Source organism: Paralichthys olivaceus, chromosome 1, assembly GCF_024713975.1.
Source record: "Paralichthys olivaceus isolate ysfri-2021 chromosome 1, ASM2471397v2, whole genome shotgun sequence".
In the NCBI taxonomy this organism is placed as follows: Eukaryota; Metazoa; Chordata; class Actinopteri; order Pleuronectiformes; family Paralichthyidae; genus Paralichthys; species Paralichthys olivaceus.
The window spans coordinates 18,400,940-18,428,365 of NC_091093.1; the positions used below are offsets into that span (position 1 = coordinate 18,400,940).

Consider the following 27,426-nt stretch of genomic DNA (forward strand, 5'->3'; position numbering starts at 1 on the left):
TTATCTACTTTATTTTGGAAGTATACCTCTGCTCCTGTGGTTTCAATGATCCTTGCTGTTTTTCTTTCATACTCCCTTTAGTCTTCACAGACCCTTTTACCCCTTCTTTAAAATATCAGGTCATAATTAGGACAGTGGAGGAAAACAATCATCTCTTTGCATTTGAATCCTACTCTGAATGTTTTATGTTGGAGTCTGTGGTGAAATGATACTCAATGGTTGTTCCAGTTCATAGCCTCATCCCAGCTGCTCTTAGTTTTGGTTGAGGATACCGTAAATTGAGCCCTGGATTTCTTCCCAGCCTTCTCCTCTGACATTTAAGCTGGGACGGCGACAATGAATTTCAATGGCCCATTGTTCTGAACCACTATCATAAGGTAAACCCAGGACCTGCGAGCTCGTGCATTTTCACCAAAAAAAACAAGAAATGATCACCCATAATCAGACACCATATGCCAAGATGTTTTGAGCGGGGGCATTTCCAGCCATTAGTCATAATTGCGGTCCTGTATCTTTCTTTATAAACCTCTGTATTATACCAAACAAGCCTCTGTGCACATGCTAACGCTGCAGCCACAGCCTGACTGTCTTTTATATGGAACAACAGCAGTCCTGGCAGCACTTAAGGAAAACACCCAACAAAAACACAAAGATGTGACTTTGGCAGAACTGACACAGAGCATGAGTAGTTTATGTCTCTTAGAGTTTCAGTATATTTTTTTTTATTGATTTGTTCTATGGTCTCGGAAAAGGAGATCAAATCAAATGTTCTCTACGTGTATGATCTTCTACTATTTGAACATGCTCACTTATGTTCTGCTTTTTATAAATATCTCAATTTCAAGGCTAAGATTGTGTGCCAGGAGTTATTATTATTTAAAAACCTTATGCCTGTATAGTCAATATATACAAAAACAGTAGCTAAAACCATGGTTCCTGCAGAAATAATCCGTCCTGGATTTTTTTGTATCATACCGAAGGTCCAAGTATTTTTTGCCAGATGGCAGAAATTCGCTGGTGCACTGATTCTTTTGATGGCAGGACATGAAGCTCTGCTCTAAAAACATGCATCTGTGTGATATCACAAAATCCTCTGCCTCAGATACAATCTGCGTGCACATCTGCTCATAATCACATTATAAACATTGGTTATGCAATAATCTGTCTTTAATGTCTGTGTCCTCCTGGCACGACTTTCTCCTGAACAGGAAAATGAGCTGTCGCTGAGATAAAGAGATTTGTGGGCAACTATAGCAGGTATGCAAACTGTTTAATACCGTGGGGGGGAAACACCAGAGCAAATGCAGCAGGACACTGAAGCATCTGAAACTGAATTAGTTATGAATAAAAATAAAAGTTTGTTAGAACTCAGTTGACACATTTCTCTCATATTGTGTTTTATGACCTCCTCACACTGCAGAGTGCCTTTGTTTAGTTTATGTTAATGTGTATGTACTTGTACTTATATCAATACGTATTGTATTTTCTCTTCTTCTATATAATATTATATAGTATAATATCATGTATTATAATATAATATAAATTATTTTATTTCACGTGCCTTTTCAAAAGTCAGTTTTATTCACATTGTATTTTTTCACAATTGAGTCATTTTTATACATATTTATATTTTGTAAACTGAAAGATTTTCATGAGTTCAACTTAAAAACAACATTAGGTTATATACAGTGGCATATTCCTGATTTGACTTGAGGTGCCAGGCTGTTTTAGTTCTTTTGTTTAATCATTTATTAATGTACTCTGTATTTTAACTTTACTTTACTTTGTGTTAAAAAGTGCTCTATATGAATAGAGTTATTATTTTCTTATTACATATAGTTGTTTAATTGAATGAAATGAAAGTGTGGTTTAAAAAAAAATCCTTGATATCTACCCCTTCAGGAAGATACATTTATATGAATATTTTAAATTATACTTAACTACAAACTTGGGTTTCTCATACTAAATATATATAAACCAAAATATGCAGAAACACAGTGTATGCTATCAGGATCTGTATTAATTGGGATGCAGGCTTCCCTACTACTTTTCCTTTAACCAGTAAGTGGCCCTCACTGGTCCTGCTCTTATCTCTGAATAGAGGGAATCAGCGTGGCCAGCTGAGCAGTCGGAGCAGAGAGCCAGGGAGAGCACCTGACCTTCCACAGCCATCTGATTAGAGAATACAGGCCATACTGAACCAGACCAGGCCAGGCAGGTCTGTAAAATGAACTAAACCAGGTTAATTCTATTGCACCGTGGCCTCCCTCTGAGGCTTAGAGCAGCAGGTTTAAATCAAAGTAATGCCACAGCACAGAGCAACCTCATCAAGCCACGAGCCAGGAATGAAGATCCAGGTGAAGAAACTATAGCTGCACTGGTTCGGAACAGCTGACAGCTGCTCTCTGAAGCATGCATTTAATCATTAAGCTCCTATTATCTACAATATCCCAAAGCTCTCAAATTGGCTCATGAAAAAGGAGTCTTCTGTCACATTTTATCTCAGCTGACAATGGCATGAATGTTGAAAGTGACACAGTAGAGTGAAGATATTAGTGAGGGAGTTTAACATAAAAAAAGATTGTAAAGGGGTTTGGAATTTACTCTTCTTTATCTGTTTTCATTTTTTAGGAAAAGATGGAAAATCAGAACCAAGTGGGACACATTACAAATACAGCATGGAGGTGTTGCATTGCACTTTCATGATGGTGAAAGTCTGTAATAACATAAGAAAGAAACCTGGTTGGTAAAACTCATCTACACATAAAAGAGTTTGATTAAAAACCAGTACAAACTACAGCTGTTGTTTAAACATCAGTGGCCATATTCAAACAATAGACTGTATAATGGATGACGTGTCTCCACTTCCTCACACTATCCAGAAATTAAATTGAAAAAACATCCCAGATATACAAACGGTGCCGTCTGTGCATGTGGAACCAGAGTTGGGGAATGGAGCTGTGGTAGAGAGGTCCTGCCAAGACACGAGCTCTACCAATCGTGAGACAGTCTCAGCTGTCAGTCAAGAGGTTTCATCCTCTTTATAAAACATCCAGTGACTAATTGAAACCACATTTACCAGAAAAATAAGTCAGTATGATAAGAACAACCTCAAATGACACAAACTCTCTTTGGAGAATAATGCATTTGACGTGTACTTTAACGGTTTTGTTTGGTCCCTGTCGCATCCACTAACATGGAGGAGGTTGTACTTATGACCTATGCTGCACCCAGCCACCAGGTGGAGAACGAGATGCTTTGGCTTCACTTTGGGGAGCTGTCATGTTGTCCATATTTATATACAGTCAATGCAAACCACACTGGACTTAGGGTACATGTGCACAAAGTATTTGAATTTCTTGCTCTTTGCACAGATAATCTTTGCTGAACATCCCATCCCAAAATCCCATTGACAATTTCTTTCAAAAGGAAGGGGCGTCATACTCTTAACACTGAAGGTAATTTAACCTGTTAAGGAATCACATATTTAAGCCCAGACTACAACCTTTTCCTGTGCCCAAACTTAACCAAACTGTGTGTTCCACAGCCTTTACCATTCCTTTATTAATGTTACCATAGCGATGAATGTGCTGTAAACATACTGGTTCTCTCCCATGGGGCGAGTTAGCGACAAAACAACCTACATGGCTATTCAGGTGTGTGTGGACTGGTTGATTAATAGTGTTGTCGCAGGTCCATCTTGATGTATGAGACATTTGTTCGGTGGCTTTTCTCCTTCACCACATGAAGGAATGATGGCGTACAATAACTGTACAGTGAGCACACACCCTCAGGAATTCATGTATGTATAACAGTAATAATTAAGATCAGTAAACTACAAAATGCAGTCTCCCCTGCATGCACTGACACTGACAGCTTCTCATGTCAGAGCATTTTCTGTCACTTCTGGCCCATGGGAGGAGAGTATGTTTAACGTGTAGACATTTCACATTAAAGACTTTAAAGATACAGCTGTCTGTATGAGATGAATAGAGTGTCAGGATAACAGCGGTTTTCAAAGTGGCTTTACCATAAAGTGCATATTTACACGATTGTGGAATAAAAACACAGAAAGTATAAAAAATGTACTGAAGATGAGCCATTATGAAGTACATTTAAAACGCACACCTCCCTGTGTTTGTCTCAGATGAACGTGCACAGACAGGTGGTAAAAGGTGTTGATGGATGTCCTCAGCGGAGCAGTCATTCATCTTGGTAGATCCCTTTCTTTTAAAGGATTGGTGTCACAACACTGGCTTCTAATGGATGACTTGTTCAGACAGGTCCAGAGCTGTGGGTTTTCTGTATGTAGCTGTTTGAACTTGCATCTGTAAAACCAACAGAATTTGATCTAAAGCACAAGACATATGATCCAGTTTTGACATACAAAGTTTCAAAGTTCACCAATACGTAAGTAAATAAATGAATGAGTAATAAGCACATAAATAAATAAGTATGAAATAATCACCATATGAATCAATTGTGGAAAAATACAGTGTCACTTTTCACGAGAAATTTAATTTTGAAATTAAATCTACTGCAAAATGAAAATGACATCCAGTTATAAAGAAACTGAATTATGAAATGAATTTATATTTGTTTATTTTACTCACTTTGTACACATGATTCATAATGTTATTTTATTTATTATTTGTTATCTATAATGATCACAGACATTTTCTTTAATTAAAATAACAAACATTTGGTGAACACTTTACTATCTGGATTACAGACCACTCGGCACACGCAAGTAAAAGGCCCTCAGAAATCCTGTAGGACTGATTCTACAGCGGTGTCATTCGTCATCTTTTTGTGTCTCTTTGTTAATGCTTAGTGTCCTTTTTATGTGTTTGTTTCACCACATGGACATTTTGTGTCTTATTGCAGGTATTCTGGGTATTTTGGGACATTAAGTGTAACTTTGATGTTATTTTGTCTCTGTATACCTTGGATGTCATTTGAAATGTTCCTTTGCAGTCATTCTGTTTGTTTGTTGTCACTTTGCATTTTGTCATGGCAGTTTTACATCTCCTTTGAGTAGCTTTGCATTTTGTTGTGGTTGTTGTATTTTAATCTTCATTTGTCATCTCTGCAGTATCTGTGCAATACATTATTGAAATTCTGTTTCTTAATGAGGTCAATTCGTGTCTCTGATATTTTTTGTATCTTTGTTGGGTATTTTCCTCATGGTACTGTTTCATCACATTTTTGTTGTTATTTTGTGTCACGTGTAGACATGTGTCTCGTTGAGGTAATATTATTTCTCCTTGTGATATTTTTTTGCATCTTTGTTGTATTTTGTGTCTTCGCATCGTAAGGGACATTTTTTTTTTATCTCTTTTGTGTATGTTTTGCACTTATTGTATTTATCTGCATTTGTGTTGGTGGTCAGTGTCGTCTGCTCTGGTGAGTGCTCTTTGTGTGATGGCTCTGTCGAAAGACCATGTTCTCAAACGTAAAACAAGTGTCTAGGCTAAAAAACATTGTGTAAATGACCATTTCGAGTCAAAACTGAATGTTGGCTTACGGACACTTGAATGACAGTGTGACAGTAGGAGCACTATGGAGGCATGTTATGCTGTTTTCCCAGTTTTATTACGTTTGAAGAATTGAAGGTTCAGTGTGAATTTAGTGAAATCTAGTGGTGAAGTTGCATGTTGCAGCTGAATACCCCTCGTCCCCCCTTTCAAACATGAAATGGAATCTGTGGTAGACGTCAGATGTCATAAAAACTCTTTTAGTTTAGTGTGTCCAGTCTGGGCTACTGTAAAAAACATGGCAGCATCCGTAGAGAGGACCCCCTCCAGATGTAAATATAATGTATTTAAATATAAAGGGCCCATTCTGAGATAAAGAAAACAACAATTTGTACTATTTAGTGAAAACATCATGAGGATATCTTATATTCAATTTTTTGCCAATAGATCAATTTCATCTTAATCTTTCACAATGAACCTTTAAATATAAAAATATATCTACTACTCACTATCTCTTTTGCCATTCACGGTTGAACTATTTGCTCAAACACGTTGCGACCCTGCACTCATCGTCCTGCGACCCTCTATGATGTCATAACCCACATGTTGGGAACCCCTGCGTTGGGTGAAGGGGAGATCGATACTCCAAGAGCCTCCTGGAGCTGTAAATTCTGAGCTTTGTGGCTGACCCCTGAAGGCGTCAGTTCCCCGGGATGTGCCTCCCCTCCCTCCCGGAGCCTCCTGGTCCCTCCCCGCCGCCTCCCGCCGTCCGCTGCCCGGGCTGCCTGCCGCCGCCGCCGGGCTCGGGATGACGCCACCTCTCGCTCCGCCCCGGCGCACAAACTCGCTTCCTCGCGTTCATTTCATTCCTCGTCTCATTCCGAGCATTCTTCGCATCTCTTGTCAGTGCGCGAAGCGATTCACCCTGAAATCCTCTCCCCGGGCTGGCTTCAGAAACACCACAGTAACTTGACATAGTATTAAAAAAAAAAAAAGAGAAAAAGAAATACCCAGTAACATCACACTGCCTAAAGCAAGGGACATTTTTAAATGAGATATCAATAACGAGGTAAGTTTCGTTGGCAGTCGCAGGTATTCAAAGTGTAGACTTCTGTTGTGGTGTTGATGAAAAATGACGGTGCTCACTCTTTCTCCCGTGTAGCGTCAGGTCGTGTGTTTCCTCACAGACACACACATACATGGCCGCTGGCTGCAACAGGATGCTCACTTCTAACACTGTTGCAGCTCCCGGCTTTGACACAGCAGCGACACAAATCTTTGACATTTTTCACATTTTTCCGCTGAAAACAAGCCCGCTCCTACGCCCCTGTATAAAAGCCTCGGCAGCCGCTCGTCCGCCGTCAGACCCTCGTCAAAGATCCCGCTGCGGGGATCCGGGAGCAGCCAGCCCCCCTACAAAAAGCTACACCGCGCCGATAAGAGCTTTTCGGACAAGATGACGGTTCAAATCGTTGCTGTTTTCCTCTCCGTAGTTGGCTCAGCCGGGAGTTGTTGTCGGAGCTTTCGCCGGAGCATTTTCGCCCCAACTCGGAAGAGAAAACCCTCCGGAGACTTGTTGCTTCAGCGCACTTTGACGGTGCTGTTATTTGTCAAATCTCCATCGAAGTTTTGTGTAAGTAAATTATTTTTTTTGTGGTATTGTTTCTTACTTTTCTCACCGGTCTCCATGTTGTTACTGTAAACTCTCCTCACACCGACTGAGCCCGAGGGAAAGGTTATAATTCTGCATTGGTCCATTAAAGCTCCTCCATGTCCCTCCATTAGATTCTCAACAACAAAAACCCAGTTTCGGATTGGTTGTGGTGTTGCTGTCAGGGTTTTATTAGAAGACCATGACACGACCCTTAAGTTGAACTAGCTTCAATTTAAGTTTTCTGTTCCCATGGTTTTCAAATAGCTGCAAATTGGAAATAAAAGGCCTAAAATTGACGATTTATGTAAACTGTAGAATTTGTTGAGCTAAATTGCATTAAAGGTGCTTAACATGGACCTTAAGTTGAGGAGGAAAACTATAATTGAATGTAAAGTTTGTCATTACCAGTTTTGCTTTTTAATGGTGGCAAATTGAAACATTGCCTTTGATTCAGTTGGCTGATTTATGTAAAACTGTACAGTTTCTGAAACTAAATGGTATTGAAAGGGCTTAACATGAGCCTTGAGTTGAGGATGAAACCTAGCTTAAATTTAAGTTTGCTATTCCCTTGTTTTTAAAATAGCTGTACATGCAAACCATGCTTTTAATTCAAAGCACAGTTTGCTGATTTATGTGAAATGTAGAGTGTCTTTGTAGAGTTTGTGAAGCTTTTTATTTGGGGTTTCCTTCATTGTTTTCCTTTCCTCCCTCTGCTTCGGGAAATGCCTGCTCAGCTAAAACTGCAGTCCCCCAGCTGTGGGCCAGCAGTGTGTGTGTGTGTCTGTGTGTCTGTGTGTGTGTGTGTCTGTGTATGTCTGTGTGTGTCTGTGTGTGTCAGTTAAGTTTTACACCTCTCAATTATTTTAGCCACATACGTTTTGTGGACTTCCTGAAAATGACATATTCTATAATGCAAAGGGAGGGGGGGAGAAAAAGCCAAATGCACACATTAGCTACAGTAGATTTATCTTAAAAAGTGTGTTCAAACACTTACAGATTACCTCATAGTGCCAGACTCTAGTTATTCCCCATCACCTCCTCGGTACTGTTGCACTACATTGTCAGATCTGGTTTGCTTGGAAACAACAGGCAAGTCAGGTCACCAGGTCACTGTTTACATGACTGCGATATGCTGCTGTGATTCAATTAAAGTGTATATATACTTCATTTATCAAGCTAAGTTTTAGAAACTGTTTACATTACCTGATTTATTATGTTTTGTCAGCTAGAATATATATTCTTTCTGCTTGAGGAAAATTGCCTCTTAAAAATATGAATTATTCTGAAAGTTGCTGCTTTGTGTTATAATAATCTCAACAGAGGGGAGTGTTGGGCTGAAAAACAATACCTGTAGTTTCTGTAACAAAATCCACTTTAGCTGTTGGCTGCAGCACCTACAGTTCTTACCTCCTTGTGTTTTTCATGTGAAAGCATGAGTGAGTTATGTTGAGTGTGCAGAAGCTCTCTGCTCAAATGATGTAAAATATGCACCTTCTTGCAGTTAATCTGCAGTTAAACATTTAATGTAACTTTGTAGACAATGAAGAGATGACAAAAACAATCCCTTGTCATGCAATTAACGTGAACGGGTTGTTATGATTTACAGGAAACAGTCTGAATGCAGTCAGGCGTAACTCCAGACATGTAACAGTGTAAATCTCCTTGCTTGGAAGAAAAAAAAAGTAGGAGTAGAAATAGAAGCTTTGTTTTCAGCTTATGCAACCAGTGGACCTGTTGGATGGAAGCCTGCATAACATTTGAGCAAGAATAGGATGTTGTCTTTGTTTGACCCAATGAGACTTCACTTCTGGAAGTAGGAGTTTCCAAACTAGTTTGTTAGAGACTACATAGACGTGTTCACTGCTGTGATTACATGGAGCCTTTCTTTCTCTGTACTATAACTACTGTAGACTTTTATAGAATGTAGAATTAGTACTGAGCCAATTTTGAAATTGGGTCATTGTATTGTGATCTACATTTAAATAGATGCTGATAAGTATCTGGATACGAGCAGGTTGGGTTGTGTATATGGTTCTTCAGAGGCGACACAGGCGATGCATAACTTTAGTGCTTTGTTGGCTCAGGTTTTGTTCATTTTTGTTCAATTGCTGAGGTCTGAGGGCAGGACTACACAGAGTGTAGTTTATCTGTTGTGAAGTGTGGACAGAATAATGTGCTTTTGTGAAGGATACAGTGGACTCTGTTAATTCTTGGAATGAAGTGAACTGTATAAACTGTACTTTTCTTGGCTGCCCACACTCAATATTGTTTAGGTTTCGTAGACTTTCAGAATTTTTATCTTGGCCAGAATGTGTTTGCTGCTTTTGGCCATTTGTAAGATGTATTTGCTCATTTTCTGATTTACGTAAGAACAATGTAAAAATCAAGTCTTGTTTTTCGAAGACGAACATTTACCTTCTTCTACAGTCTTTGGCATGTTCGTGCAATGGCACAGAATTTGTGTACAATAATGACAGTATAACCATGTTTATTTTTGGCATGTGTGAATATATTGATGTATCATTAAATATAACTGGTGGCAGTTTGAACCTTTTAACTACCATTACCATAGACTGACAATGAAACTCTGATGCACTTAATGTTTAGGACTTTTTAAGTGAGGAATCGAAACTCTCCCTCGAGCCGATATTGTCAATATGAACATCATTAGCTGAAATTTTAGAATAACCTCTAATGTTATTTTGATTTATAGCACATTCAGAGATGTCTTGAGTAGGAAGCCCCCGAGTGCTTTATGCAACAGGTGCCACATGATGTGATCATTTTCTTTAAGGGTTAAATCATTTGAAAAAAAAAATGTTTCAATAAATTCCATCAGTATTAGTTTGAATTACATTATTTTGGGTTGTTCTATCTCATATTTTTTCAAGTAAATCATACTTTACAGTCTTGCTACCTGACACTTAACATGTTAGATTTTTGATTATTTACTAGATATTTTGATGGCTCAGTGGTTAAAAGCTTTGGTAGCTCTCAGTTTTTTTTACAGCATTTGGGCATTAATCCATATATCATACATCGTGTGAATAGACAAATTGATGGTAGAAATAAAGGCTTTACCTGACTGAAAATATAAATTTATGTTTAACAAGGCATCTTCTCTATTTATGGGCCTGTTTAATCCCTCGTGGGAATGTGAACAAATTATGTGTCCCAGATTTTAATTGAGATGACAATACACAATATTATTATTTGTTTTTGTTATGAAAATTCCAGAGTAGAAAAAATATGTGCGATCTGTAATTGAATCTGGACACATGCTCATTAATTGTGTAATTAGATGTGAGTGTGGCGGAACTAGAATCACATCAAAACATCAGCGTTCACGGACAAAGCTCGCTTTTAAAAGAGGACACTCCTGCAGGCGTCCAGACTGTGTGTGCCCTGAGGTAAACTCTGATCTAGAAAGGGAATTTCAGAGTGTGTGCTGCTGCTCAGCAGTTTGAGCAGGGCCCACTGTGGAGAGAGCCACCAAAAAGAAAAAGCTGGCTCAAAGCCACTGACGTCATCTAAGTAAATCTGCTTCACTGCTGCAGCCATAAAATGACTGCCAGCTACCGAATGCACTTTGGCCTTGTCAACTACCTTAGTGGTGCAACTCTGTTGTTTTTTTTGCTCTCTCTCTTCATGTGCATACTCATGTCATTCTGCTGTAGTAGCAGACTTTGGCTTTTTCATTCATAAGGACAAGTCCTGTTTGAGCCTTTCCAGGTTTTCATAAAGCATCAAATCATTCAGCTTCTCTCACCCTTTGAAGTCATAGCGCATTAATATTACATTCTTAATGTTAACCATCTGGCAGTCTCAATCACTTGCACTGGAGAAAAGAGCGTATAGACAGAAAAATGTCTGTATAATGTCTTAACCACTTATGACTGATGTGCTGTGCCTTAGAAGCTGTTCGGACATGTATTTTGTCTTCCTACTTTTATTTGAACAAAAAGACAAATAAATGAGCTGCTTCATGATCACTCACAGACGAAAAGCAATATATTCTCCATGAATCATCACATGAGTCAGTTTCTGAAACCACTATAAACATTTTGAGTTCTTGACCACAATGAAAGCAGGAAATCTCGGCTTCAACAACTTCCTGTCTCTGGTGGCCATAGTAGCCGTCGTGGTGCTCAGCTTCCCCACTGGTGAAAAGAAACCCGTGGAACAAAGGCTCACAGTCACTTCATTTACTGAAAGTGTAATTTGCGGCTTTTATTCAAATGTGGGTTTTTCAGTCTCTCAGGCACTGTATCCCCCAGTCGTTGCTTGTGATGAATTCCCACAAGACCTTTTATCAATGGTCGTTGTGTTTTTTTTATCATGGCTTACACAGATCAGGCAGACTCTCTCTGCCCTGAAGGTGCCCTGCGTGGACTTGAGGGTGAGCTCCCAACATTGATATGCAGGCCGTGCCCAGTAAATCAGTTTGGAATCTGAGCTGGGACACAGCATCAGAGAGCGGCATTCTCCAAAGGGTTTGATTCTTAGTTTTAAGTTGAATATTGTAGGAGCGCATGAAGAACCTTAGATGCTGAAAAAATTCATCAAATAAGGTATTTATCTTTAATAAAGTAATATGTGGAGACCCTTATAGAGCCAGATGTATTGATTGGCTGACAAAAAGCAGCAGATATGAGCCTTTCACAGACATATTGTTATCACCGTTAATGTTTATCAATATGAAAACCTTCTTACAGAATTAACAATGCAGAGAAGATTCCCATTTATTTGAATATTTTTATTTCCTAATTCAAGATCTGTATAGAGTTCGTGTTCGTGGTTGTGTCTTCTTTTTTATTTGTAGTTTTATAGGTAACTGTAAAATATTAAGTCTAAATTACATTTCTTTGTCATAAAGGTTTGATAATAACCTCTTGGCAATTTTCTTTGGATTTTTGTGCCAGCTCATATACCGGGAAGTTCAATTTCTTACTTTTTATTATCTGTATCAACATCAGGCCCCGAAAATCCATATTGGTTGGCATGAACTTCCAGGTGCTTCAGGTAACGTTACGTCATCGGAATGTTTGAAATTTCAGTTTGTCCTTTGCTCTCAGTCTTTTAATATAAAGACAAACATGACTTTTTGTATGTTTGCTAATTGTAGCTATCTATTCATCTCACTGCGTGTTCACTGTTGTTGATTTTTTGAACATCATTGGTTCAGTGCTGTGACTGTGTCAATGTTGTGTTATCAACCTTGTTGAACCTCAAACTTTAATTATCTGTTTAGTCCATTCAATAGTTTAACTTTTCTTTTGTAATTATGTAATCATCATTAGTTTTATCATTTTTAGAGAATATGTAGTTTGGGCTGCAACCAATTATTTTTGATGAATCCACCAATTATGTTTTGATTCCAGAGGAGATGTACTTTGTCCAACCAATACTCCAAAACCCAGACATATTCAGTTACAAATGGTAGCACGCACTAATGTTACATATTCCAATGCAGAAGCTAAGGTAGGACAGTGATTGATTTATCATTTAAAACAGTTTCCAATTAATTGTCGACCGACAAATCAATTAAAAGTAAAATGATTGACGCTCTTTGTGTAGTAAAACAAAGGTTAATTCATCCGCCTCTGATAGTTTGACTTCCAAAGCCTGTGGCTCTGGCTCTCAACCCCAAACATTCATTCCTTAACATAAGTTAGTAAAAACATGTTACAGATGTATTTATTTTTTAAAAAGGCATTAAAATTATCAGGTAGTTATCAATAAATACTACTCAAACAGAAATTAAAGTTGCACTTTTTGGATGAATATCAACTGCAGATGAAAAACAACTGAATTAGTATCTCGCAAAAATATCCGCCTTAGATCCTTATTTCTCCTTCCTGATGGAAACTCAAGATAACTATTATTTGTGTTTAATTTGTACATTCATCTCAAAATGGATTTTCTTTCTTTTGCAATGACCTTCAAGTAGCCATGAAAATAGGGAACTCAAATTATATTTCTGTTACTGTTGCAGGATCTTTGTATCCTGTATCCATGTTTCCTGCTCTGACATGTAGAGCCTGCCTCTCTATCATTGAATTAGGTGAAAGAGAAATTTGGTAAAATATGTCTTTACTTTTGTTATGTTAGAAGAATTTTAATTTAGCTTAGTTTGGCCTGTGTTTTTGTGATCATACCAGTACTCGTGGTGTGTAGTGTTCCTAAAAGTAAATATGACGGCTTTAACACAAATAAGGCCAAAGGTTTTTAATAATTTCCTTCATAGCTTACTTGATCTTCTTTCAGTGCCAAACAATAAGATTCTGTACATGGCCAAAAGGTTGAAAAGGCAACCAACCTTAAAATAAATAGTTTTAGTAGAGAATTATTACACTTTGTGTTCCCATTTCTAAAAACACATTAAGAACATTTTACGTTCTTCAGTTGAAAATTGTCAGTTCTCTAACAGATTACATTATTAAAAACCTTAAACTAGCAAGATCAATGCTGTGGCTTGCTCTTTACTCTCTCATTATAAATACAGTAACTGGTATCTAGAAAAAGAAAAGAAAATCACATCTGATGTTGTTAATCTCACCTGGCGATACAACACCTTTCAGGAGGCTGTTTCGTGGCAAATTATTTCATGGTATGAAATAGTTGCCAAGGTAAAAAAAGAAAGGAGAGGAAAAGAAGAATGAGACAAGAAAGAAAAAAAAAGTGCACAAGGGGATAAATGATGACTAGAGATGCAGAAGAAAAGAGATGGGAGTTGGTGTGAATTGGCAGAGCCAAATGCAAATGGTGGTCATGCTCATCACCATGATTTGTTTTTTCATGACCGTCCGCACGCGTCCTGAATGAGCCAGTGGCCAGCCCTCGGCCTGCTCTGCTCTCATAACTGTCAGGAGATCCTTTATCTGACAGACCTTTATTTACAGCTTTAATTTCCTGAGCTTTATGTGTTCTGCTCGCACGCCACACCACTGTGACATGGGCGAACGCCGCCTGGAATGCACCGCAAATTTTTTGATAGGCAAATGTCCCCTGAGCTTTCATTACATTTCATGTTTGAATTGTAAATTGTATCCTCAGCAGGAGAGATTTTTGTCTCTGAGATTACAGTCAATTTTTCCTTCTGTTGTTCGAAGAGTAAGACCTTTAGCTATGCTTCTTTTCTGGACTGCCCACATATCTGATGTTATCCAGGTCATGTTGTCGCTACCTGTTTCTCGGTCCGAGGCAGGTAGAAAAAGGGGCTGCTTTGACAGAACCTGTAAATCAATCCCATTCTCTGGCAAACAAAGATTGATCCCTCAGTGGCCTGACTGTTGCTGGGTGGTGGGATCCAGGCCTCGGATTTGAGTGGGATGATATCAGACAGATTCATGGCACCTAAGCCTGCCGGTTCAAAGAGGCATGAAATAAATACTAGGCCACTGCCAATAATAAGAAGCAGCATAAGTACGCTTTCACGCTTCTCCAGTGTACCTTTGGAAATTGGTACTGAAAACCTTGTTTATGCTTTTCTCTGTACTGTTAATGAAACTTTAAGGAAAAACATACACAGAATCAATCGTTTTGTCTGGAATTTCTTGCATTCTGTAGTGGGCATACTCTTCCGATTGGAAATGTTTTTGACATCACTGCGGTAATTTAAATTTCCCTGCTATCCAGCCCATTTCCTTTTCTTAAATGAAATGCAGGAGGTTAAGTGTGTGCTTCAAAAATGTTTTTTAATTAAAGTCTTGGGCTGGTTATGTCGCACAGGGTTTGTTGATTTTAATTTCTTTTAAACAGTGGCTGCATGCCTCCGCTCCACCTTGAGTGGTAAAGCTTTCTAAATAACTTGAAAAAGTATCTCCATAGATTTTTGGTGAATTTTATATTTTTGTGTGTCCCTGAAACTCTCAAGGTCTTCAGAGACCTGCTGTCAGAGCCTTCATTCCATAAACCTGTTTTTCACGAGGTAATTAATTTGTTTTAATCACAGAAACTAAATGGAATTTCAGAAACACCTTGATTGTAAATTTTCATAGCTGGTTACGCGCAGCCCAAACCAAATATTTTGGACATTGCTGTTGTAATTATTCAAAAGCCAGAATATGTCTTTACAACACACTGAAAATGTGGAGTTTTGAAATCACAAGGTAATTATAGTTTTACACACTGTGGCCTTAACTACTGGGCCATTATGGGGTGCACAAAAGTCATTCACAGCATCATTATTGCACCCTCTGAGATAACGACACAAAAGAACTCCACGTGGAAAATTACATTTGAGACCTCTCATCTGCTATTTCATTACCTTGCTCTCTCTGATGGGTGAAATGGGTTCTCTTAATTTAAGGAGCTGGATTCCAGCTTAGTGAGTGATTTATGTAATCTCACGGTAAGTGTAATTTCCCATAATGCCATGTCACAGCTACTACTCTGCTTAGCTACCACATTCACTCATTGCATTGTGGGCCATCTTCGCCCTGCATCTGACAAATAAGACCATTTCTATGGTGTACACCCTGCAAAGACAGAAGTATGCAATTATCTGTGAGCCACAAGTGTGTCTATGGGTGACATTCATACCTTCTTTTGACAGACATAATTAGTCCACAGATTCTGAGGCACTAAGAGATGTCTTCATTGACAGCTCTGCGAGGTTACTTACATGTTGCACATTGCAAAGACATCTGATCGGTGTCATGGGATTCAAATAAACGAATCTGTTGAACACAAGGATTCATTTTATGCTCTATTATTTCACTGTTTGTATATGGACAGTAAAAAACTGAATGATAAGACAGATAAGTATCATCAGTTAGAATTAAGTATTAAATCAATATATGTTGATGTTCTTTAAACTCATATTAGTATTTAACACACACTCACATCTACTGTATACACAGGCATGGAAAATTTAACCCCAAACACTTCATTTCTTTACTCATTGACCACATTTCACATTATGTTGGTAATAGTTTAACATTCAGTAAACAACGCTGAGTTTTAACAGAGTAGCATCAAAAGAGCAGAATGAATTTGTGTGATAGTTTCATCAGTCATCCAAACGTCACTAACGTACAGTGTCTTTAATCAATGGAATCTTAAAGTGTTTTATACCAAAGACAACACGTGCACGTTATAGGTTTAATTGTCTCAGTGTAGTGTATTCTTGAAGTGATAACTAGCAGGGTTGCATATGCTGCTTATTCAAAGGATCTGTCATCTCCTTAAAAGAGAGCGGGATGGAATTTGAGAATCAGTTTTATTTGGTGTTGTCTGGTTTGTTGTGTTATTTGTATTTGGTGTATTTGTTTAAGTTTCACTGAGAAATATCTGTAGAAGTTAAGTATTGATGTTTTTTTCTGATGCGGGGGGATTTGGGACATGGTGATCTTGCTGCTTCATCATTCTTGAGCTTTTACTTAATATCGATGTTTGTCAGAGAGGAGAGTGGGTGGAGCTGATGTTTATGCAGTCCATTGCATGTTACTGTCACAGTGGTATAATTTTCCTGGTGTGGTGTTGGAGGAAAGCACCTGCAGAGGAAGAAACAAAGCCGAATGTGTAAGAATCAATTTGCTGTAATGGAGAGAGCCACAAAGTCACTGAGGATTACTTACATTAGTACCACTTTATCAACTTTACATACCATAGAAATAAAACAACCAGCGCTCATACAACATTTATAGAAATTCAAAGAGAATAAATATAACCCCTAAGAGATTTAGAGGGATTTACAAATAATGTTTGTTAAAAAGCACCAGACCTATATTTAAACAACGTTTTTAATAGATAAGACATTATAAAGTTTTATTGAAAACACACTGAAAACAACTTCAGTGAAAAATATCTATTTTACTTTACGTGTGCTTCAAGAAACCACTGTAATTCAGTGTTTGGACCTGATGGGGATTTGATTTCCTTCATCTTGCATTGAAAATGTAAGCTGGAAATGATTATCGGCACAGTTCATCATTTGGTTGGGATGAGAGGAGCACATCTATAAAGAGTCCCAGCCTTTTAGTGGTTGAAATGGGAATTTCTTTTCCCCCTCCCTCATCAGTTTGTGAGTTTGTTCTGCAGTGTCAGCAGTCGGCACACAAAAACGGAATTCAGTAAAAGCTCCCTGCTCTCCGGGAGTTTTTTTTCCCCCAACAGCTTGCTACCATCCCCCCTTTTCCCCCTTATGAACTGACATGTTGGAAGAAACATATGCTACTATTCCCACTTCCTGACAGCTTGTGCTGCTTGAATGGGATCTTGCTCAGGGAGGAAGCAGTTGTCTGGAAAGAGAGGAGAGATTGAGAAAAGAGAAAAACCTCTGTGATTTTTCTGTAAAGGAAGTAAAACATCAAGCTACTGTAGTTTAAATAGTGAGTTAAGGGTTCAGACAATAGAAGCCTGACAGCTTGACACAGACTCCTGAGATTCCTTTTTACTGAGTCCAGTCTGTTTCTGTGATTTCCTGAGCTGATAGATACAAATACACATAGGAAGCATGTTGCTCAAAGTTAAAATGACTTTGAAAATTAGATGTTGTGTCTCTTTACAACTTTGGCTAAATTACCCTTTACAGTGACAGCAGCACATCAGCCTCTCAACCACAGCAGCTGGAGTCCCAGTGTGAACACTGGACATATTCAGCTTCACTACATTTGACATTTTCCCAACATACAATCATGTTCAATCTGCGTTTATGTTGAAGAAAAGACATAAAGCCGAACAACATAACACAAGTTTTATTGTTTATTGCTCTCTGGGAATTTTCAGAAGATGTGTCTGTATCTGTTCATGTTATTTAGTGTTGCGTTTCTTCCACACCTTTGTGTTCAGGTGCTGTTTCTTGGAGTGAGTACTCTAAAACATTTCCTGTTATGATAATGCATGAAATATTTACTCATAACTAAGAACATTTTTGACTTTCTCTGTTTGCTTGAGCTGCATTTGTCTTTCATGGTACAACACCTGCTCATCTGCATTTGGGAGATAACACATTTGACAAACAGATCAGGGAGTGGCATGTTCTAAGAAAAACTGTTCCATTTTCCATATTTCTATAGCATATTAACACATTTTACCTTGTAAAGTCCAACTTATCGTTTCTGTATCTGTGTGGTAGCGAGGGTTGGTTAACTCTGCAAAGGTCTGCAAGAAGAAATGTCCTCATCCGTCCATTATCATGAGGGTCAGTGCAGCCCAAAATTTAGGGTAGTCCAGAATGTGCACACCAAAAAAATGTGTGAAGACCTATGCAGATTCCCTCATTGTACATACAGTGTACATCTGCCGATTGTGTCAGTTTTTTGGGCTTCATCCAGCCCTTAAGCACGTCCACCATGCATGTTGTACTCAACCTCTACATTGTTAATGAGGCATTTTCTCTCTGGCCATGCTCAACACAGAACCTATGAAGCACGTTCTTATGTCTGCTTTTGATGTAATCTAATCAAAACTCTCTTAAGTCCTGTGTTGGACTCTAATGCCACTGTATGCAAAATGTTTTCCATTCATGAAGACCATACACTGTACATTAACCACTGCACTGCTGAATCTCATTTCACCACCCACATGCTTCAGTCGTATCTTGTATTGTGCAATACTTATTTCCCCATAATATCATTTTCAGTTTTTTTTAACTAGTCATACAATAAATTCTGCTCCTGGTGCCACCATCACATAATGACACAGTCCTCAGTTTATGAGCTGCAGATATACTCTTGAGTGTGTTGGTCTTGACAGTAGCTGCTGTTGTTTGAGCATCTTGGTCAAAGAGGAATTGAAGTCATGGTTGACCACCTAGTAATCTCCCTAGTAATGACCTTTTATTTTTGGAGCATTGTGTTTTTAGGCATCAGGTTCATATATCTGACACCTGATTTTTAAACCTTTTTTAAACATGGGCTCTCTCAATTATTGAAAGTGCCAAAAGTCCATATCACCCATTGTAAACCAAGTCAACAACTTGGTGATGACCAAGTTTGTTTGCCTCCTTTTGTTCCACTTCTTGCTATCCACTTACAGTGTGCTCTTTTTGTTCACTGTTCTGTTGTGGAGAGTGATGGTTTGCTTGTGTTTGTTAATTTGGGAATTCCAGGTCTCCCCCTAGTCTGCTCCAGGCTTCAGCTTGGAGAGCCCAACCGCCAAGATTGATCCCAGCAGCTGGAGTGGCAGCGAGAGCCCTGCCGAGGACCTGGAGAGGATGAGCGACTCGGCAGACAAGCCGGTAGACAATGATGCAGAGGGAGTGTGGAGCCCTGACATTGAACAGAGCTTCCAGGAGGCGCTGGCCATCTATCCTCCATGTGGACGCAGGAAGATCATCCTCTCTGATGAGGGAAAGATGTACGGTAAGTACAGATGTGTTTTAGCCAATGCATTGTCTGCTTTACATACTTTTCTAATAGGGGAGAACTGAAGGAGCGTAAAAGAATAATTTGGCATTTGGGAAATATTTGCTTTCTTGCTAGAGTTAGAATGAGAATATCAAATATCACTCAAAATCACTTAAATATGAAGCTAGTGTAAGTAGCTGGTTAGTTGAGCTTAGCATAATGACTGAAAACATCTAACCTGCATTTGGCTACATCCCTTTACTAAGTTTAGTTTAAAATGCCTCACTGCTGCTTCGTTTGTGCTGCAATGTTGGCCCAGTTTTAGTTTGAAATCTCCAGGGCTGCATTGTATTCTGGACAGACAAAAACTGAAACGTCTGGATTTGTTTACAGATTGTTGGATCTCTTCTTACTTTTGATTGCTGTTTCTTGTTTTGCTGTAAGTATACGCAACTGCAGAGTATACAGTTTACAGTACATACGTAAATGATCATATGATATAGGTTTTCAGGTGTGTTAGTATGGATGGGGATTATTACTGAAGCAGAGTGATTCAACATTATAATTCAGTCTCAAATGTATCTCTGATGAGTCCTGTGATGATGGCTATACAGCTACGACTCTGGTTCACAGAAGTGCAAGTTTATAAGTAAAGCAGCATGAACTATTAGCCAGTAGCAGATGGTACTGCGGCTGCCACCAGCTGTGCCCCCGCTCCTCCCTCCACTTCCCCCGATTCCTGGCTGGGTGATGTCATGGAAAGAGAGAATATTTTCTCTCTGCGGTGTTGGACCGTCTCACAGCCTGTCAGTGTCAAGTGAAGGCAGAAAGCCCCTCAGAGCATTCGCTCGCAGCTGTCATGTGACCCCTCCGGCCAAACAAAATGTAAATTCTAGGAGTCGCAGTGAAACCCCTCAGCTGCCACTACAAAGATGTGAACTCAAACAGGACCCTCCCTACGGTCGCTTCCTCTGATTCCCCTGTCCCCAATAAAGTAAGGGATAAAGATTCGCTCTTTTAAAGTTATAAATGAGCAGAGCTAACCGCAGACCTCACTATTACCCAGCGGACGTTCTCAGTGTGATGCAAATGTTCAGCTTTCTGCCACACTGACATTAAGAATAAATGTATTTTGACAAGTTATGGAGCAAGAAAACAAGTAGACAAATGTATAACATGAACTGTTGGTTGTAGGTTCCTCTCTCATAACTGGCATTGATGCAACGGCAAAAGACGAGCCACTAAAATCTACCTCATGAAATTGGTTTATAGGCAAAAAATATAATTCAAAGACCGAAAAATATTGTGTTTCAACTTGTCTTACTCTGCACTTTACAATGATTGTTACTCAAGAGAGATTCAAAACCCTAATAACAAACCCAAAGAGACATTTTGTTTTTGCGGTGTTGAATCCACCTTCAAATCTGCTGAGGAGACAACTGTAGGGTTGAATAGGCGTTCGTCCTGCCAGATGTGCTCCGTATCTGGTTACATGTTGTCTCACCAGTGGCAGAATCCTTCGACTGTCTCGTTATAGTGAATCAGACCTGGTAGATTTGAGATAAATACTAGATATTTACACAACTTCAATTGTAGAAACAGAAAATATGCAACAGATGATTATGTGTTGTGAAATTTTGGTGGAGGATGGAGGTACATTTTAAGTTGTTGGAAGCTACAGAGGTTATTGTTGTTTTTTTGAGATTTAAGGCAGAATTGTGGATTCAGCCCTCTTTCCTAACATGGGTGCATTTCGTGGAGACAGTGCTTGTTGCTCAGTCCTGCAACTGTGCTGCATCCCAGTGCCCATTCCATCGTACCATGAACTATGACAATCTCCCAAAGACAGGAGGGTGCCATGGGTCCTTCTTAATAAACAGCCATTATTATTTTACATGGTTTGAGACAGTCCATCTCTAAAATACATTGTTTACCAAATATAGAGGTTGGAACAGGAACAATTCAATGGGTTGTCATGGTTATGGTTATAACACAGTATTTTCAGAGAGAGCACTCACCCATGTAACTTTTGAGCACTTGGACATTCAATTATTTTTTGAATCTTTTGAGAAATGTTTGGAATGTGAGTCAATTAATCATTTTCCCTCTGATATTACAGTTTTGTGAGCAAATTGTTGAATGCTTGTTACTTTTGACTCAGTCATTCATGTCCTTATTCCTCTTTGTGTGACAACTACATTTTCACGCCTGCTATCTGCACAGCAGTATTATGCAAAGGCAGCCGCACATTTGTTTGTCCAATGTAACCCTAAAGTATGAAAAATACTTCCTCATTTTCACTGCAACATGTTCAAATGTGTTTTGTGTCGTAAATCAGTGGTCAGTGTTTAGCTGGAAAATAATTGTTGTTGTAAAAGGCATTTATAATTTAGCAAACAAAACAATGCATTTTGGTTCCATCAATCCCAGGTCAAATATATTTTGCTATTTAGAGAGCTTGTCTGAAAAAGTATTAAATGGAGTCCAAAGCCTGGCTGCCCCCTATGAACAAAAGATGTTATCTTTGCCATGGGCATCCTACAAAGAATGTATTGTAGATCCATTCTTTGTAGGATGCCCCAGGTTTCCATTTGTGCTTCTTTAAATGCCATCAGAGATATACGAATGAAATGGTCCTCCATGCTGTAACAAGGGATTGATTTGTCTAAAACATCCAGTGATTTGTCTTTTAAAAGAGTTCAGCTAACCACGGTGAGGCTGATATGGTGCTGTGATCCAGGTCCATAGGGTTTATAACAGACACACACTGACATCACACAGAGCCTCTCATGGCATCTGAGATGAAAGTTGGCTACAAGGAGGCAGGTATTTTGTAGTTGAGAGACCCTGGGGACGGCATAGTGTTCCATACACAGAGCTCATCACAAGAGGAGCCGCCCTGAGTGCCCTTAAGCCCTTTGTTATCTTGGGGTAGAGTGCAGTTAATTAGCAACAGTCTCTATAGCAACTGTGTTGCGGTACAAAACCATTTCTAATTTCTGCTTCTTAGCTTATTGTTGTGTTTACCTGAAGTGTTTCGGATACACTGAGACCAGCGTCAGCTGGCGCTGTGCCCATTCTCTAAGGCTAATTGCGACTGCAATGGAAGACCCTACATCTGCACAGACTGCATCACGTGGCACTCGCCTTGTCCCCCACAGTTATTTAGAATATTTTAAAAAGTAAAGGGAAATGGAGGGCACTGGCCCCCAGCCATAGGCCTGAGATTCTGCACTTGCATAATTCACCTGCTGTGCTAGGCTGCATTCATTTATCCCAGAAATAGAGTTAATAAATGAAACAACACGTTTCTCTCAAATTGCATGTTTATTCATTGAGTTATGTATTTGCACTTGCCCCACAAGCTAAATGACAGTGCTGAATTTTTTGCAGTTACTGGCTATAAAAAAGAAAATGGGTTTTTATTCCATCTGCTGACAAACAAATATGTACATGCTTACTCTTCTTGTAACCTATATCTCATGTTTTTACTCAGATGACCAGTTGAATTTGATGCCTGAGCTTTAACAGATGGACTATCTGTCTGGTTCTAAGAAAATATCAATAATCACACCACTAATTTTGCATATTTAACCTGAAATAATAAATACAATCCAGAAATTATTAAAATACATAGAATGTTATAATATTCCTGTTGCAAACGTATACAGCTGGCCTCTGGCTGCATGTTACTTTGGATGTAAAGCTTTTCCTGTTACCATTCTGCTGTTTGCTCTGCCATCTCGTCAGTGATCCAGCCCAGACCCCTCCTGTGGGAACTAAGTGGCACTTGGTTTGCAGAGATGCCAAGGATGAGTTAGATATAATGAGCAGACCTGACTTGCCCCCGATGGCCCAGCACTGTGCTCCTCTGGGTCTCGTCTCACCGGGCCGAGTATGCTCTGAGACAGAGCGAGCGGATCTGATCCTCCCTGCTGGGCAGATAATGAGGAATTCTGGGATCAGCTCAGGCTCCCCGAGTCACCTGCATTCACTCAGAATGGAGTGTGAGGAACTTCATTGCAGGAGAGACATCACACACCTCCAGAATAATCCGTCATTTGTTCCCCTGCCATTGTCAGTAGAAGGCTGCCGTGTTTTCACACACGTGGTAGTGAACAAAGTCCAATTATTTTATGTCTTCCTCAAAAGGGGTGAGTGTAGAAAGTGTAAATAGTCCTGATGCAGGTTTGATGAAGGAGGGAAGAAGCCATTTTGGTTGTGTTGTGTCGAACTGGTTGTTTTATCACTAGTAATGATGAAGATGCTGCATACTTCTTTCAGTTTGATATAGTGGCAGGGATCAAACACAGTGGATGGGAATGGGTCAATAACCACAAATTAACCTGGTTTTATGACGTTTCTCTCTAACATGGTGCTCTCCAAGCATCACATGTCACATACTGCTCTACTCCACATGGATTCTCTATCACGGATGGGAAACTAAGTAAATATTACTTTCCTCTGCATTTTGACTCGTCCACATGTAAACAGCGTTTTAAGTTGCTAAAACTAAGATTCTAACAAACGCCCTGCAAAGTACAGATATTCATAAACTGTGGTTATGCGTACATGCATTTGGGATATGACGATGTCACAGCTTATGTTGTGCATGTCCTGTGTTGCTTTGTGCAATGAATCTGCACCAGAAAGAAAAATGGTGGTTATATAATGGTTCCTCTACGTTTGCTTCGGGCTGTTTGCAGCTAAATTTACTTTAACGGCATCACAGGCTTCTGGCGCTCCTAATACTTGGATAATGTATAGATGCATACATGATTATAAAGTATGTGTTGGGGATGTTACGATTAACCGATTTTTTACGATATCCGCGGTTTCATGATGTCATGATTTCATAACCATAAGAATTGTAAAAACTACGATATCTAACTATGGTGTTCTGCCTTCTGCGAGTCACATAATTTGTGTGTGCGAGCCACTGAAACGTTAGTTGAGAAGAGGGAACTGACTTAACGGCCTTATTTCCACCAATGCTGGACAAACAACTTCATTGGAGGAGTTCACAGCAAGAGGAGAAATCCTTGTTTACTTTTGTTTTCTGACCAGTGTGCAGCTAACACACACACACACCTCTCTCTGTCACTCTCTCTCTTTCTCTTCATTTTAACCATTTTAAATGTAGCCGAGAGTTTAATTCAACTATACTGAGAGGTAATAGAAGGACATGAAGAATGTGGCTTGAACAAGGACAGTTTACCTGTTTACTTTTACAACAAGTAGTAAACTCGCTCCCAAAACAGAACAACTTCCATCGGTGACCCTTCACAATAAAAGTCCCAAACTGATACACTGCCTTCGATGACAGGAAACACAAATTCATTGACCAACTTTCCACAATAAGGCAACTAAATAAAATAGCTTACACACGTTACACTTTAAAAAGTAACTGGATATTGTTGCTGATAATATAAATATTTTAGTTCATTAGCTATATTATCAGCTATATATTGTTTGTTGTGTGTCTTTTTCCTTCTATAGTATCAATAATCGTGAAAATCGTGAAACCATGATATTTCCTCTGACAGTTATCGTGGCACCAAAATTTCATATCGTGACATCCCTAATATGTGTATATATTTCGAACCCTTCATGTGTGTTAAAAAAAGCCCGGATTATCCTTCTGCACCTGTTGTTTTGCACTGCAATGAGCTGCACTCATGGGTTTAATATGCCCAGTAGACACTAGTCAGAGCGTCTGGAGCTAGATAAATATAAAAAAATAGATAAACTTAACATCACCATGATTTTAACCACACTCGTTTTGCATCACTCAATTCCTACACATCTTAAGTTTATCATCCCCCTGTATATCTGTGGCTCGGGGAACAAGCGATTAATGAGAGCCAAAATGGCTCTACATTTGGAGCTCCTCTGTTGCTGAGCAGCAGAATTGATTTTGAAGTGCATATTATTTCATAGCAGTCTGTTCAGGGGGCAGATTTCAGCTCCAGCTCTGTCCATGTTGTGGTGACCAAGCATAGCATGTTGTCACTCGTGTGAGACCTCCACTCTCTTTCCCACAACCTCACCTTGTCAGGTTTGTTCTTGCCTCAGAGGGCTGCTTATCATGAACTGTGGTGGTAGAGAGATGGCTCAGAGCATAAACTGATGCTGTGGAGAGAGAGATTTGAAAACAGAAAGTTGGGCTGTTTGTTGCTTTGCATATTGTTTATGATATATTCATGTTTATCAAATTTGCATTGCAACATTACATGAAAACACATCTCAAGCAGCAGGTTTACAGAGTCAATACAGGATCCAGTAATGCTTTCATAGTCAAATATTATACTGTATCACCCTAAAAATGTTGTGAAATTTTAGTCATTTTGATTTTTACTGCTTGTGTTTCCAGATCAGCGCTGGAAAGAGGATAAACAAACTGATCTGTGATTTTCAGACAGTGTGGAAGTGTTGCACTGACTGGTTGGATGACAGGCTGTGATTCTGTGCCTGCCTGAATCAGGAGTGCGAGGGGTGTGTCCCTGCTCTGAGGTCTGTGAGAGGCCCTCTGAGCCGGGCTTCTGGTTTCAGGTTGCATGTTCCCAATTGGCTGCTTTTGTTTGACTAAAACACAGCGAGACGCTCGACTTCTTAAAGATGCAGTGTCACTTTTTTTGTGCTCTCCTCAAGTAAAATCCTCAGTTTTCTGCTGATTACATCATATTCCATTGATGAAACACTTCTGACGAGATCATCTCACGCTGATGGGACCATTTTGTGTAATCAACATATGAATGGAATCTGAATGCCAGAGTTATTCTCCCATCCAGTGCACAGGGACGACACTCCAGTGCAAACACAGACTGTCATTTGTTTCTGTGTTGTTTGTGGAACAGAGAAATGTCTCTCAGTACTGAACGGCATTATAGAGGACAGACAGAGCCATAAAATGATCATACTCAATGCTGTCTCATGGTCTGACCTTAATATGCAATGTATATGATTATTGCTATTATTATCCTTGCAATCGAATAGTAAGTGCATGTTTATGGCGTTCTGACTACCTGGAGTATTTCCATTAACTATTTACAACCTCATCTGTGTCCCAAAAACCTGGATTGAGTTACAACTTTTCAGTTCAGCCTCCGGCTTGTGCTCGTGATTACAGAAGAATGCGACACTATAGAGCCCATCATGTCCTCTAAGTTTGACTATTCATTTATTGGTCACAGCCAACATGTCTTTCTTTGTGCTCAGAAGCTGAATTGATCCTGAGAGATTGAAAATATTGATTTGACTCAGTGTCTTACTTTGTTGTGGAGGAGCAGGGGGGGTATAGGCAGTGCACCTTTCTGACTGTCAGAGCTAACATTCACACATTGGACTCGCCACACAGCCAGTTCCTCGGGGGACTCATAATTACAGCCGTCCTCTCAGATTAGTCCGGCAGCCTGTCCAACTGTGGCTTCACTCCCTGGTCATTTATTTCCGCAGTTTCTCTCCCCTCAGAGACACACCTCAGCACAATGACCTGCCTCTACAATAATGTATGTGATGATAAACACAGTGGCTCCTAATTGATAGAGTGATTCAGACAAGACCTGGCTGTGCAAATTGGTCCCCTGTGAGTACGTTGCAAAGAGTTGGGACTAACAGGTTTCAGCTCTGGTGTGGTTTGAGAGACGTAGAGTGGGGAGAGAGGAAATAGAAGGGGCTGGACCCGCTGAGTGATAAAGAGGCTGGCTTTGCCTGCTCAGCCCCGTCTGAATACAGGCACAGTTCAGCAGAGGTTGGCTGCTGTAATCCTCTCAGTGTCTCCAGGAAGGCTCAGGTTAGTGACCTGCTGCTTTGTGATGTCTTGTAAGATTTTGAGAGAACACCTCACCTTTAATCCCCCACTGTTCAACTAACACATTAGCTCAACCGCTCCTGACCCAGCCCCTGCGATAAAGCCTTTTATCCAGCTCGATAAGGTCATTTGAAGTTAAGTATTGATTTCTTTTGGTGTCCAGAGAAAAAATGGATTTTTAAAGAGCTGTTA

At 39.5% G+C, this 27,426-nt stretch overlaps 1 protein-coding gene across 10 annotated transcripts in view; it reads left to right on the forward strand.

Moving 5' to 3' along the window:
- The first annotated feature begins 6,232 nt into the window (after positions 1 to 6,232).
- tead1b (TEA domain family member 1b) overlaps positions 6,233 to 27,426 on the forward strand; it is a 44,433-nt gene continuing 23,239 nt past the window's right edge. For 4 of the 10 annotated variants that reach the window (XM_069524117.1, XM_069524131.1, XM_069524128.1 and 1 more), the window contains exons 1-2: positions 6,563 to 7,110; positions 19,187 to 19,439. In XM_069524117.1, the coding sequence (XP_069380218.1) occupies positions 19,292 to 19,439 (148 nt within the window). In that variant the 5' untranslated portion in view covers positions 6,563 to 7,110; positions 19,187 to 19,291. The other 6 variants (XM_069524096.1, XM_069524109.1, XM_069524104.1 and 3 more) reach the window with 5 other exon arrangements.